Source organism: Tamandua tetradactyla, chromosome 21, assembly GCF_023851605.1.
Source record: "Tamandua tetradactyla isolate mTamTet1 chromosome 21, mTamTet1.pri, whole genome shotgun sequence".
Taxonomy (NCBI): Eukaryota; Metazoa; Chordata; class Mammalia; order Pilosa; family Myrmecophagidae; genus Tamandua; species Tamandua tetradactyla.
In genome coordinates, this window is record NC_135347.1 from 17576469 (window position 1) to 17591939 (window position 15471).

General features: G+C 38.8%; 1 protein-coding gene across 5 annotated transcripts in view; it reads left to right on the forward strand.

The window, feature by feature from the left end:
- EPB41L4A (erythrocyte membrane protein band 4.1 like 4A) overlaps positions 1-15471 on the forward strand; it is a 322974-nt gene that overhangs the window by 170467 nt on the left and 137036 nt on the right. For all 5 annotated transcript variants that reach the window (XM_077138974.1, XM_077138978.1, XM_077138975.1 and 2 more), the window contains one exon: positions 13329-13380. In XM_077138974.1, the coding sequence (XP_076995089.1) occupies positions 13329-13380 (52 nt within the window). The remainder of the gene's footprint in view (positions 1-13328; positions 13381-15471) is intronic.

The following is a 15471-nucleotide window of genomic DNA, read 5'->3' on the forward strand; positions in this document are numbered from 1 at the left end:
CCCTTGATGTCAGGTTCCAGTTTATCCAGGGATTTCTCTCCTACATTGCCAGGGAGATTTACATCCCAGGAGTCATGTCCCACATAGGAGGGAGGGCAGTGAGTTCACCTGCTGAGTTGGCTTAGAGAAAGAGCCCACATCTGAGCAAAAAAGGAGATTCTCTGGGGGTAATAATTATAAGTAGGCTTAGCCTGCCTTTTGCAGGAATGAGTTTCATAGGGACAAACCCCAAGATCAAGGGCTTGGCCTATTGATTTGGTTGTCCCCACTGCTTGCGAGAATGTCAGAAATTCTGCAAAAGGAGAAGTTGAATATTTCCTCCTTTCTCCCCATTCTCCCAAGGGGACTTTGCAAATACATCTTTATTCACTACCCAAGTTACTCTGGGCTTTATCGGGGCATCACACTGGCCTGGACAAACCAGCAAGATCACACACCCTATTCAAGATTCCATGTATTTATGATGTCCAACTAAACTGACCATACAGGTTAAATTAGGAAATATACTACCCAAAATATAAATTTTGCACCCTATAAACATCTCTCCCTTTAGTTTCATGCAAAAGTTGAAGTTTTAACATATGGGTGAAAACTGATAGTGAATTTAAAATGAGAGCACCTGTGGATGTGTATTTTGAGTCTCCAGTCATGTTCAGCCCCTCAGGTACTGACATGAAGTAGGCAGAGAGTTTTTTACTGAATATTATGTTTTTTTTTTTAGTGAATATTATGGAGGGAAAGAGGAGCAAAGATTCCAAGTGATGATAATGGATGATGAAAGAAATGAGGATGTGGGTAGAGAGTGGTGAAGGGTACTGAAAAGGTGGTATGGTTACAGAATTGTGTGCCCTGGTGTAGTCAGGATATTGGAATGGGCTGGATAAAGAGGAGTTGATAGTTGAGAGTGAACAGCTTGAAATTAGCCAATATTCTAGAGAGTGACTTGGCCTGGGTATAAGATGGAAGGGTTTCAGTTTCTTGGAGCTCTATTCTATAATTTTGTGTAAGTTTTTTAACCACTCAGTATCTCAGTTTCCTAGTCTGTAAAATGGAAATATAATAGTCCCTATGTCATAGGGTTATTAAGACATTAAATGAATAAATACATGTAAGGTGCTTATAACAGTGCCCTGCACATGGCAAGCAGTTACTAAATGTTAGCTATTACTGTTATTTCTGTGATTATTAGACTGGTGCCAGGGACCTTAGTGCCAGGGTCCATGGGTGAGAACTGAAGAATATTTCCTGGGGCCAGTGACACTTCAGGAGGAGCCCGAAAGCTCACTAGTGATTGACTGAAATCCACCTTTGTTGAAAAATGGGCCCAGCTGCAATGCTCCCTCTGTGCTGGTTTGAATCTGTGGTGGACACCAGAAAAGCCATGTCCTTTAATCCTCATTCATTTTTGCTGGGTGGAAGCTTTTCAGTTGTTCCCATGGAGATGTGACCCACCCAACTATGGGTGGTAACTTTTGATTAGATGGTTTCCATGAAGATGTGTCTCTACCCATTCAAGGTAGGGTTGCTTACTGGAGCCCTTTAAGAGGGAATCATTTTGGAATAAGCTTCATAGCTCACACAGCCAGAGACCTTTGAACTGAAGAAGGAAAACGCTCCAGAGGAAACTTCATGAAACAAGAAGCCTGGAGAGAAAGTTAGCAGATGTCACCATGTTCACCATGTGCCTTTCCAGTTGAGAGAGAAACCCTGAATGTCATTGGCATTCTTGAACCAGGTTATCGTTCCCTGAATGCCTTAGGTTGAACATTTTGCTTTGATTTGAACATTTTTATGACCTGAGAACTGTAAACTTGCAAGTTAATAAATTCCCCTTTTTAAAAGCCGTTCTGTTTCTGGTATATTGCATTCTGGCAGCTAGCAGAGTAGAACACCCTCTCGGACTGTAGATCATGCCAATACCAGCTACATGTTTGTGTCACCACTGCAAGATGGCTCTGTCATGTTCCTAAGATGTAGGACCTCTAAGGCCCTAAGGCTCTTATGACTCATTCCTTGGAACAAATGAAAACTGCATCCTTTTTTTAATAAAAAGAAAAAAAACACATCCTTTAAAAAATTTTTTTTATTGGGAAATATGCACATGTATGCAGACCAACCATATTATATAATCAGTGGCTCACAATATTATCATATAGTTGTGTATTTGTCACCAGGATCATTTTTAGAACATTTCTATCACACCAGAAAATGAAATAAAAAGAAAAAAAAAAGAACTTATACATCCCATACCCCTTACTCCTCCCTCTCATTAACCCATAGTATTTCAGTCTACAGAATTTTTACCCTTTATCTCTCCCAATTATTTATTTCTTAATCATCTGTCCATAACTGTGGAACTACATCCTTTTAATGTTGCTTAGAGAGCCTGAAATCTGCCTGTAAGGACATTGGGAAAAGCACAAATAACTTTCATGACAGACCTGGATTTCTTAGAACATACGTGCAAATTATGCTGAGTTCTAAGAGTTTGAAAGTACTCCCTAACAACGAGATAGATGGTTGTGGCTCTAGTGTCACTCAGAGGTGGTCAACTCTATACTCTATGAAATCAGGAGGTTTTTCTGTTTTGTTTTGTTACATTGACAAAAGCTACATGTGTTTTTTAAAGCCTTCTGTTTGGCCTACAGGAAAGATTATTAAATATCAGTGTAGTATTCTTAAATTCCCCAAAAGCTGTCTTAATTTACTAGGGCTGATGTAACAAAATACCGCAAACTTATTGGTTTATACAACAGGAATGTGTTGACCCATAGTTTGGAGGCTAGATGTCCAGAATCATGGCCATGCCTTCTCTGAGGTCTGCAGCATTCTATGGTGGCTTGCTGGCACTCAGTCTCTGGCATGGTAACTGTCTTTTTCTGTCTCTTCCCTTGGCTTGTACTGACTTCTGGGTCCAAATTTCCTTTGCTTTTAAGAACTCCAGCCATATTGGATTCAGGCTCATCCCTGCTTCAGTGTGGCCTCACCTTCATAGGCTCTTCAGAGATCCCATTTACAACTGAGTTCATATCTGCAGGACTAGGTGTTAGAACTTGAACATGTCTTGTATGGGACATGATTCAGTCTACTACAAAAGAAGAATTAGACCTATCCCCAATATTGTATGTAATGCGAAATAGGATGCAGCAAAACTTTTATTTATCTCATAGTCTTCTTGCTTTCTTTAATTTATTAGAGTTTATTCTACTATTAAAACTCTAGGGTACTCCAAAAAGGCGCTTATCAAATGAAAGGTTAGACTCTGCATTTAATATACATCTTTAGAAGGTTAGGATATTGATTTCCTGGATAGTGTTAGACTTTTAAAATCTAACTCTGAGACTTTCACCTAGGAAATTGATGAAATTGAGACATTAGCAGCTAATGTAGATAAAAGAAGCCCAAGGCATTTAGCCATGACTGGTAGAGCAGAAGAAGGAGCATCTTCTGCCTGTCATTTCTCCCTGGGTTATATAAATGCTCTTATTAAGATTGATGGGAACAAATTGGTAAGCTCTGCATAACTGCTTGTATCCTCTATCCTGGCAAAGAGTCAGAGCCAGGGCTATCTTGATTCCTTAGTACTTGGGGATTTGGGTTACAGTAAGTTAACATTCCCCTTTTAAGAAGCAAGACTAAAGAGCAGAGTCTATTTTGATTAAATGTTATCATATCTTCCTACAAAATAGCATGTAGTCCCGCTTGTGAGGATACACAAACTACAGTATATAAATCTAGAAATAGTGAGATAGAGAGGGAATTTAGCAATGAAGGAGGGAGAATTCAGGTTGTGAACACAGAATAGATTTTGGATGAAGTAAATGCATAAATGAATAGGGGAATAGGCCACAAATGTGACTTTATGCTATGTAGGAGGCAAGGAGATGAGATCTGGCCATAATATTAAAACAGTGTCTATAATATGAAAACAATAAGCACAACTGCTGATACTCCAGGATTTCACCTGACTAAGGGTTATCACATGGGGAAGACTGTGTCAGATTTTTTCTGAAAAATGAACAACAGGAATGGGAGAGACAGAGCTGCTTCTCTTTGTGCCCATCTGCTGGACAGAACAGCTTCACGCAAAGGGCAATTCAGGAAAAGTTAGTCTCTGGTGGCCCAGAGCCTCATTGAAAGGCGGGACTCTACTCTTCCTTCCCTGTCACTCATGGTGGATGAGAAGTCTGGACCTTTCTTCCTGGCACTCTTCTATGAATATTGATGTCTTAGCTGAAGATCTATTAGGTGTTGGGTAACATTGATTTCAATATCCTACTTTACTCTGAAGGACTTTGGAGTATTCCATTCTGTGTTGTCTCTTACAGATGAATGCTTTTACTTTAAGAGCAGTTGAGCTGGTACCCATCATTAAAAAAGAAGAAAATTGAAGGCCCTCTTTTCCTCCGTTTTTGCATTTTAAGAAAATTTTGTAATTGTTAATGCATCATTCAAAGGCAGTTTCTCTTCAATGAAGCCTTAATAGAGTTGCCCTACAGAGTTAATTTTCTTTCTACATAATTTTATTATCTTGTACATACTTATCCTATACACATTACTGTTATCTTACCACATTGTATTGTAATTATAAGTTTATGTGTCTCCTGCTAGGCTGTGAATGCCTCAAGGTTAGGGGCAGGTCTCATTTATCTTTGTGTTCCCACATTCCCTGAGACTGTTGGTCATGGATATAAAGAGCATGTAAAGTGAGTATTCCACAAATATTAAGTGAGTGAGTGATATCCTATTTTTAGAAACTGCATCTAGAATATTGGCACTCCATGACCAGTATCCCGATTATAAGTTCTAAAACCAGGATGATATGTTTCTTGCAAAATTCTTGTGCCCTTCCTGCTCTTTGGTTATGGAGTAGCACCCATTGTGTTTCATTGTGATCAGACTTGTGTTGTGTTTGCTTGTTGATAATGAGCAGTGAAGAGCACTGCCATAGTGTGGGTGCTTTGCTTCCAAGGTCATTTGTTTCCCTTGGCGTGCATAAATGGGTTTTATATTTTAAGATGTTAACATATGAAACCTGGTGCCTCCTGTTTATTATTTATGTTCCGAGGCATCTATCATTGTCTGACCTCCATAACCCCTAGTTTCCATTTTGAGCAAATGAGATTGGTGCAAGGCGAGCTATGGGTTGATGCTTAGCATATGTAATGTGCACCGTGTTGATTAAATAGCTCTTGACTCCATCTTGACTCTTCTTTTGCTGGTTGCAAAATTGTAATTTCTAGCTCATCTCCGAACTTTCATTATAACCTTTTGCCTCAAATATTTGATCTTCCTCAAGGAAACAGTATTTTAAAATTGTACAGCTTATCACTAACGTGAGATTTTTTGATAGGCTAATCAGTCCTATTACATTTAGCCAAACACGTCTTTCGTGTTTCCTTTACTTTACCTTTTAAATAACCAAGGACCATTCTAGTGATACCGAGGAATTGAAGAATCTTGTTTGTAAGATTTTGTTTTCTTGGGATTTTGTTTGTTCTTAGGATGTTAGAAGCAGAGACTAAGGTGTTTTCTTCCAATTTCTATTTCTTACTGTTTTCACGATGAGGTTTAGACAGAGAGTAGGAAAACCAAAGGTTCCTTCTCTTCTGTCCTTTCCTGCCATAAGCAACTTATTAAGCCTTCATGTGTACAGCCTGAGACAAGGGTTGGGGGCCACCCCAAGGTGAATGGACCATGGCTCCCAGCCCCAAGAAATATGTGAGCTAGTGAAGAACAAAGAGAGTTTTACACAAATAACCACTCCATCCTCTGCCCTTATTAGGCATGTGTCCTGAGTTGTGGAACACATCAAATCTTAGAATCACAGCTTTGCCATTTCTAAAGTGGAAATAATAGTATCTATCTTATGAGATAGTTGTGAAAGTTAAATAAGGCACAGGGAAACTGCTGCCACACAAGATACCTCAATCATGTTTGTAAGAACTGGTAAAGTATTTGGTGGTAAGAATCATGAGAAGTATTAGTTTGGAGTAGAGAAGTGAGGGAAATCTTGTGACTGGATATGTGGACGAGGCGGTCTTCTGAGGCTTGACAGATGGGCAGACAGAAGAGGTAGTTGAGAAAGGCAAGCACCACACAGAGGGAGTGGAGGAGGGCAGTAGGTGAGTTGTGTACAGGGCGTGTGGAGGGGAGTAGGGGAAATGAGACTGGAAAGAGGGCAGGTCTTGGGGACCTTGAGGCCTAACTAAGGGGGTTGGGGTTTATTCAGCTGGTATAATCCGAGTTCTGCTTTTTACAGGGAACTTGGAAGGTGGTTTGTGGGAGAGGAATGAGACTGAGATGAGGACCTACTGTGAGTCTCCGGTGTGAGGCTTTGGACAGCTGTGTGAGGAAGGGAAACAAAAGGAGCAAAAGAGCACAGGCCAGGATTGTTTACATTGAGGCGAGCCACGGGGAGCTGGGAAAAGAATAGGCAGATAGTGTGGTTTCAACACAGACTCCTGCCCTGTGCCAGGACAGAAGAGCACAGAACTCAGCGAAATTTTCTGAGAGAGCTTGGTGTGTCGGTCAGTGTGTTAGGACTCAGCTATCAAGGCACTTTGCAGCTTTATGAAGGGAGATAGATTAGGAGTTGGGAGGTCTGAAAGCAGACCCAGCCACCTTTAATTAACCATGTAATGTTGGATTAGTATTTATTTTCTTTGGGCCTCAGTTTTCTTTTATGTAGAAAGAGAACTTTGTTGAAATATTCATGGAAGAGTTCTTCAGTCCAAATTTCCAAGATTCTTAAAGATAACTGAATTTGGCTCCCGACAGATTTTGCCATATTCTGGCTCTATCCCTCAGTAGTTAGGTGTCTTTGAGAAATGTACCTTTAGAATTTTCTCATCTGTAAAATGAGATTGTTGCACTCTGTGGGGTACATCCAGGTGCCATGATTAGGCATCCCAGAAATGGGAGTAGGGAAAGCAGACAGTGGACATGACCCAAAGGTAGTGTTGGCAGGAATGACAATGAAGGAAGAGCGAATCTGGGGTAGTGATTAAATTGCTAAATTAAAGACATTTGGGGTCCCCAGTTTGGAGTAGGTGGTCTGCAAGCTGGGAGTGAAATAGAAGACAGGGAGATTTAAAGGGGTTGTGCTTTTGCCTTTTATTATTGAAAATAATCTGATCAGGATTTGGGCTTCCCTGGTTGCTCCTACCTCTGTGATCTTCAGCATATTCTTTTCTAAGCCTCAGTTTCCTTATCTCTAAATGCGATGCTGATCCCAGTCTTCTGTGGTTGTACTGAGAATTAGAGATGTTTTCTGAAGACTTAGCAGAGTGCCTGATAGATCATAGGACACTAGTGAATGGAAGTATTTTTATTTATCTATTAATTTTTGAAACATAACCACATACAAATGCAAACATTCTTACCATATGATCACTCCATTCTTGTTATATAATCAGTAACTCACAATATTGTCACATAGGTGTATATTCATCATCAGGATCATTTCTTAGAACATTTACATCAATTCAGGAAAAGAAATAAAAACAAAAAAATTTATCCATGCCTTTTTTACCCTTCTGTTTCATTGATCACTAGCATTTCAATTTACTAAATTTATTTTAACATTTGTTCTCCCTATTATTTATTTATTTTTAATTCATATGTTTTACTCGTCTGTCGATAAGGTAAACAAAGGAGCATCAGACACAAGGTTTTCACAATCACACAGCTACATTGCAAAAGCTTTATCGTTATACAGTCATCTTCAAGAAACATGGCTACTGGAACACAGCTCTACATTTTCAGGCAGTTCCCTCCAGCCTCTCTCTTATGCCTTAGCTAAAAAGGTGGTATCTATTTAATGCGTAAGAATAACCTCCAGAATAACCTCTCAACTCTGGAATCTCTCAGCCATTAACACTTTATTTTGTCTCATTTCTCTCTTCTCCCTTTTGGTTGAGAAGGTTTTCTCAATCCCTTGATGCTGAGTCCCAGCTCATTCTAGGATTTCTGTCCCACGTTGCCAGGAAGGTCCACACCCCTGGGAGTCATTAGAGAGGGGGTAGGGCAGTGAGTTTGCTTGTTGTTTTGACCGAGAGAGAGAGGCCACATCTGAGCAACAAAAGAAGTTCTCTGGGGGTGACTCTTAGGCCTAATTTTAAGTAGGCTTAGCTTATCCTTTGTGGGGTTAAGTTTCATATGAACAAACCCCAAGATTGGGGGCTCAGCCTATTGCTTTGGTTGCCCCCACTGCTTATGAGAATATCAAGAATTCTCCACTTGGGGAAGTTGAATTTTCCCCCTTTCTCACCATTTCCTCAAGGGGACTTTGCAAATACTTTTTTTATTCACTGTTCAAATCACTCTGGGATTTATCGGGGCATCACTCTGGACAAACCTACAAAATCTCATGCCCTACTCAAGTTTCCAAGTACTATGGTGTTCAATTAAGCTGTCCACATAAGTTATATTAGGAAATGCACTGGTCAAAATATAAATTTTGTACCAAATAAACATTTTTTGCTTTAGTCTCACACATAAGTTAAAGTTTTAAAATATTAATTACCATCTATTTTCAACACCCTGCAGTATTGACATTCCTCTGTTCTTCCTCATGCAAAATCATTTTAAAATTTGTACATTTAGTCATGATCATTATACACTCTAGGCATTCCTAGATTATACCATCTCAGTCTTTATCGTCTGTCTTTCCTTCTGATTTCATTTGTACCATCAGGCCTTCTCCCTCTATCATTCTCACATTCAGCTTCATTCAGTGTTCTAACATTATTGTGTTTCAGTTAGGTAATATTGTGCTATCCATTTCTAAATTTTTGCAATGAGTCCTGCTACGCAATCTGTATCCCTTTAGTTCCAATTACCCAATATCTATCCTATTTCTATCTCCGGATGGTCTCTGTTACCAACTGAAATTCTCCAAGTTCATTCACTAATGTTAGTTCATATCAGTGAGACCATACAGTATTTGTCCTTTTGTTTCTGGCTAATCTCACTCAGCATAATGTCCTTAAGGTCCATCCGTGTTGTTACATATTTCATAACTTTATTCTGTTTTACAGCTGCATAATATTCCATCATATGTATCACAATTTGTTTAGACATTCGTCTGTTGATGGACATTTGGGCTGTTTCCATCTCTTGGCAGTTGTAAATTGTGCTCCTGTAAACATGGTGTGCAAATGTCCATTTATGTCCTTGCCCTTGTGTCCTCTGAGTAGATACCTAGCAATGGTATTGCCGGAACATACGGCAATTCTATGCTTAGCTTCCTGAGGAACTGCCAAAGTGCCTTCCACAACAGTTGTACCATTTGACATTCCCACCAACAGTGGATAAATATGTCTCTTTCTCTATATCCTCTCCAGCACTTGTAGTTTTCTGTTTTATTGATAATGGCCTTTCTGGTGGGTGTGAGATGATATCTCATTGTGGTTTTGATTTGCATTTCCCTAATAGCCAGGGAAGTTGAGCATCTTTTCATGTGCCTTTTGGCCATTTGTATTTCCTCTTCTGAGAAGTGTCTATTCATGTCTTTTGCCCATTTTGTAATTGGGTTGTTTATCTTTTTGTTGTTGAGTTGAACAATCTCTTTATATATTCTATATACTAGACCTATATCTGATATATCATTTCCAAATATTGTCTCCCATTGTGTAGGCTGTCTTTTTACTTTCTTGACAAAGTTCTTTGAGGCACAAAAGTTTAATTTTGAGGAGTTCCCATTTCTTTCTTTCTTTCTTCAATGCTTGTGCTTTAGGTGTAATGTCTAGGAAACTGCTTCCTATTATGAGATTTGTAAGATATTTTCCTACATTTTCTTCTAAAAGTTTTATGGTCTTAGATTTAATGTTTAGGTCTTTGTTCCATTTTGAGTTAATTTTTGTATAGGTTGTGAGATATGAATCCTCTTTCATTCTTTTGCATGTGGATATCCAATTCTCTAGTCACCATTTATTGAAGAAACTGTTCTGTCCCAGGTGAGTTGGCTTGGCTGCCTTATCAAAGATCAATTGTCCATAGATGAGAGGGTCTGTATGTGAACACTCTATTTGATTCCATTGGTCAATATATCTATCTTTATGCCAGTACTATACTGTTTTAACCACTGTAGCTTTGTAATATGCCTTAAAGTCAGGTAGTGTGAGACCTCCGATTTCATTTTTCTTTCTCAAGATATTTTAGCTATTCAGGGTACCCTGCCCTTCTTGGGTTTTCTATTTCTGAAAAGTAAGTTTTTGGGATTTTAATTGTTAGGAAGTAATATTTTTTATTAGCTCCTGAGGGTAGGGATCCTGTTAAGGAAGGTAAGAGAGTGAGATGAAGGAGGGGGAAGAGCAGTTTCAGTAAGTGAACAGTGTTCAGTTTGTGGTTGTACTTGTGAAAAGATTGGCTGGAGATGTAGGTCATGGGAATATGATGATAGTTTGCTATTGTGGCATTATTAAACCATGGATAAAAAGTAATGGACAAAAAAAAGTAATGGACAAAAAAAAGTAATGGACACTGCTGGGTACATATAGAGTACCATGATAGGCAGAATAATGACCCCCCAAGGATGTCCACATCCTATTCCCTGCAATCTGTCATTGTGTTACATATTACATGGCAAAGAGGACTTTGCAGGTGTAATGAAGGTTATAGGTCTTAAAATAGAGAGATTATCCTGATTTATCTGGAGCATTTCAGCCTAATCATTTGAGCCCTTAAAAGCAGTAAATTAGGTTTCAGCCTAATCTTATGAACCCTTAAAAGCAGTGAACTTTCTCTGGCTTGAGTCAGAGAGATTGTAATAGGAGAGGAGGCAGAAGAGAATGCCAGAGAGGTTCCAAACATGATGTGCTGTTGCTGGTTCCAAGATGTAAGGTACATTTGCAATGACAAACTAAGGGTAGCCCCTGACTGATAGCCACCAAAGAAATGTGTACCGAATTCCTATAGCTGCAAGGAACTAGATTCTGCCAGTAAGTTAAATGTGGGTGGAAGTGGATTCTTTTAAAAGTCTGCTGATAGAACCTCGGCAGGCGAGCATCTAGATTGTAGCTTTGGAAAAACCCAGAGTGGAGAAACCAGTCAAAACAACCTGGACTTCTGACCTGCCGAACTGTGAGATAATAAGTGGATGTTGTTTTAAGCTCCTAAATCTGTGATAATTTGTTACAGCAGTTGTAGAATATGAAGGCTCGTGTTAATGGGTATTTATGTTTGTTTTCCTTGGTTTCCTCCTCTTTGAAAAATCCAGGGATAGTCAAACCTTTTTATTTAACATTAATGACAAGAAATATTCCACCACAAAATGCTTCCATTTTATGGGAAGAATCCATAGCGTTATATACATAGAGGTTGGGTTTGTTCTGTGCCCAGCACACAGTTTAACATTTGGATTGGTTTTATTCCACTTGCATGGGCCAGAGTTTCCCTATGAACCATTATTTTAATGCCACAGTCACATCTTTAAATACCATGGGTTCCTAAAAGCATTTCATTGCTTATAAACTCTTCTTCAAATACCTTTTCTGTTTTGAAAGTAATTCTAGACTTTAAAAAATGGAAATGATAAATACCAGAATAATGAACATTGCTTGTGTTAAGGTGCTATGCTTATATATGTTGGTTACTTTATTTTATAAAAAAGATAAAAATTGGACCTGCTATATGAATCGCAAATAATGAAGACTATTATTTCACGCTATTAAACATGAATAGAGTTTGCTATTGTAATAAGATCTTAAAAGAATGACACACATTTAGTATGAATAATTGTTATTGTATGTAATTAGGAATAAAAGGTGAGAAATTGTATTAAAGATTATAATTACTATTTATAATTAATGTTACTGTTAATAGCAGAGCAAGCATTTCTGCCCTGGACTGGGAGGAAGGGATAGGGGAACTGGGCAGGAACATTTCTTAGATTCTTTTGTGACTCCATGATTCTTGACCCAGGATGCCAGGTAACCAGACCGCTTGGATCCTCTCAGGGCCTGATTTCTAGGGGACGAAAGGGGTAGGGGATGTGCGAATGTTTCCATCAGGGCAGATACAAAAGTGCTGGGAATGGGATGGCTCAAGGTGGATATTGCCCCTGCCTTATTGGGGAACAGTGAAAACATGGAAACTGGTTAGCTTGGCCCTTGGGGTCTCCACCACTTGACTAGAACAGTTAAAGAACCATCTCCTGCCCTTTAGGGACCCCTCAGTCCCTTCACCTGTGTGCTTCTGTGGGAACCCCAGGTGACCTTTCTGTGTTGTGTTTGCTTCTCCCTATTCTTCCCCCAGTTGGAGAGAGGAAGCTGAGGCTTGTTTCTTCTTTCTTCAAATATTTTATTCCATAAGTCTGGGAATTAAAGGAAGTTCTCTCTCCTGAGCCGAAAAACTCTCCCCATCACATCCTGAAATTCTGTTCCTTAGTGATAATTTAAATAAGCAAGTATCTTAGACTGACTAAAGGCAGGTATTAAGAATAATGCCCTTCTGGTCCATGCACTTCCCAAACACCAAGCAAAAAACAAACAAACAAAGCTTCAACAAGTGTTGCTGTAATAACAGGACTACATGGAAAAATAATGAAATGTGACCCCGCCATACTGAAAAAAAAAATGCCCTTTACACCTTGATCATAATCATAACTAGCATGTATCTTGTACTTACTATGAGCCAGGCACTATTTTTAAAGGCTTTATGTGAATTAACTTATTTAGTCTCTACAGCATTCCTTTGAGGAAGGTTCAGAGATGTTGAGTAACTTGTCCCAAAGTTGCATAGTGATAATGAGGGAAGAGCCAGGATTGAATCCAGATGTGTCTGTTGTGGCGCTCAGGCCCTCAGACACTGCTCTGAGCTGCCTCTCCTAGATCCTTAATGGGGATTTGATGTAATTTGCTCTCTCCCTGATGTCTAATAGTGATCCCTGTAGGGTATGGGGCTGGAAGTGGAGAAGTGTAAGGGTATTTTTAGGGACAGATGTGTCTCTGGGGTGGTGGTTATGAGAGCTTTGGAGGTAGCCTTGGAGGGTGCTGCCATTGTTTTCTCACCTACAGTAGTTAGAAGCTCATGTATAAGCATCTCAATATTACTGACCTCATAACCAGTACAGTAATTCAACCAAGAACCCAGTCATTACTGCTTCTCTTCTCTGCTTCTCTCTGAACACTGGCAACATTTTTCTTTTCTTCTAATAGTCTAGCAGCAAAAAGCTCTTATGTATATTTGTGTGTATATGGGATAAATTAAATGTTTTATTTATCAAGTATTTCAATGTCATTTAAATAACACTTTGCTAATATTCTGGAAGTAAAGGTCAGTGAAAACAGCTAATTTTTATGATTGTCTTTTTCTTCCTCACACAGTACTGGCTGGATCCTGCAAAAACCCTTGCTGAACACAAAGAATTGATCAACAGTAAGTGTTTAATTTATACGTTGTTAAGGGATGGTTATAAAATGATTTAATGTCCATTATTAGTTGTGTGCAGATATGGGCTCTAGGACTGTAGAGGCAAGGGACGTGGAAATGAGTGGTATGTGCATTGCCAGCCTCTCTCCAGGCAATTACATTTTAGTTAGTGAAGACTGATAGTTCATCTTTCTCTGAATTGCAGTTCCAAGTGCTAGGGAGGGTGAATCAGCCCAGCCCACCTTGAGTTGAGCACCTCAGTCCACCCAGCCATGTTTGGGCTGTTTCATGGTCAAGTACAAACATAGTTGCTAGGGGTGCAGCCTTCTGGATGTGGTGGGAGGGCAGGTTACAGAATGGGGGCTGGTGGACAGTGGAATGAGAGAGAACCTTCTAAATGTTTACTTTAGGAATAATCAAGTTTGACCTACTTGGTAAACCCTAATTTGTGAGGGTTAGTGACCTGCCATAGATGAAATAGCTAGTTGGTAGCAGAGCCCAAGTCTTTTGACTCCTAGCACCATGCTCTTTGCAGGTCACCAAGTTGCCTACTGAAATTATAAGGAAGCAAATAATTTCTGTGAGAAAAGCTCATACAAATTGTAGGACTTCCAATGTAAAGAGTCTCGTCACTTAGGACCTAGAGAGCTGAAGTTTTCCTGAAGAGTCACATATAAAAATAAGTATGATAAATGTCTATTTTGTCCATTTAACACAAATACTTAAAAGAAGCCAGTTGGAAAATTACAAAACCTACAGTAATAATTATTTAAAAATAAACCCATGAGGGGTACAAGGGTAGTGGTAGAATTCTTGCTAATGTGGGAAACCTGGGTTTAATTCCTGCCATATGCACTTCTCCACCCCCCCCACCACCCTCAGAAAAAAGCAACAAATGACGCTGCACTAATTGGATACTCACATGGAAAAAGAATGAAATGTGACTCCCCCCACCATACAGCATATAAAATAAAATAGACCCACAGTTTTTTTTAAAGTAAAAAAAAAAAAAGCTTAGGAATTCTATTTAGGTAATAAAAAAATAGATAAATTATTTTGCTTAAGGTGCATTAAAGTTTTCCTAAGCACATTTAAAGTGTCTCTTTCTTTACATGGTAATAGAATATTCTGTTTGAACGTCATGTTATAATGCAATGGCTTTCGTATCCTAAAAATCAGAATATTGTTAGGATTTTGAATACTGAGTAAGAATAAAACTTTTATATTCTAACTGAAGAAAGATCATGTAACTGAAGAAAACTTGTTTCCTCACACAGAATAATTTAATAATTAGTGAAGGAAAATGGCTATCATATCTCCAAAAGATTAGATCAGGAAGAATACCCATAACAACAATAGAACATTTGCCTCTCACCAGGATTTGCTTTGATAGGTCATACTTTATCCTGAGCTAATGGGATTTTCATTAAAGGCCTCTAATTTAAACTTCACAAAAAGTAAATCAGGGGATTCCCAGATTCTTGCTCCTGTATTTTTTGCTAAACTCAATCAATGCTAGCTTTACTCTCCCTAATGGTTTCTTAAAGATAGAGTGCACAGAATGACATGGATTCAAGAAGATAATTCTTTAGTAATTTGTTTTGTCAGCACCTGATTTTATTGCTATAAGTATCTGGCTAGACGTATCCTTACTCCAGTATTTCCATTTCCCTAGCCTTTGATTTTACCATAAAGCACTGATCATATGATAGTATTTGCTCATTCTGGAGGTATTACAATTTTGTATTTCCCTGAGAGGTTATAAGGAAGAGTATAGAAAAAAAATCACTGTACTCTAAGCTTAGCAAACTTGGTTCCTATATGTGCGATCCTAAGCAAGTTGTTCAACTCCTTGGAGTTTTACCCGCCTTGCATATGTTATCAAGGTTGTCGCTGAGAATAAAATGTTTATAAAGCCCTTTGTACATTATCACATGCAGTGAAACCGTAATGGTGTCTTATATTTAGAGCATGAGCCGTTTTATGTTAGTGGGCAGCAAGGGCTGATTTGGACCGAAAATTAGCCAAAGCCAATTGTTTTTAATTGTGAATTATTCAAACTTCTGCTTAACTGCCCATCATTAAACACATTTGAAA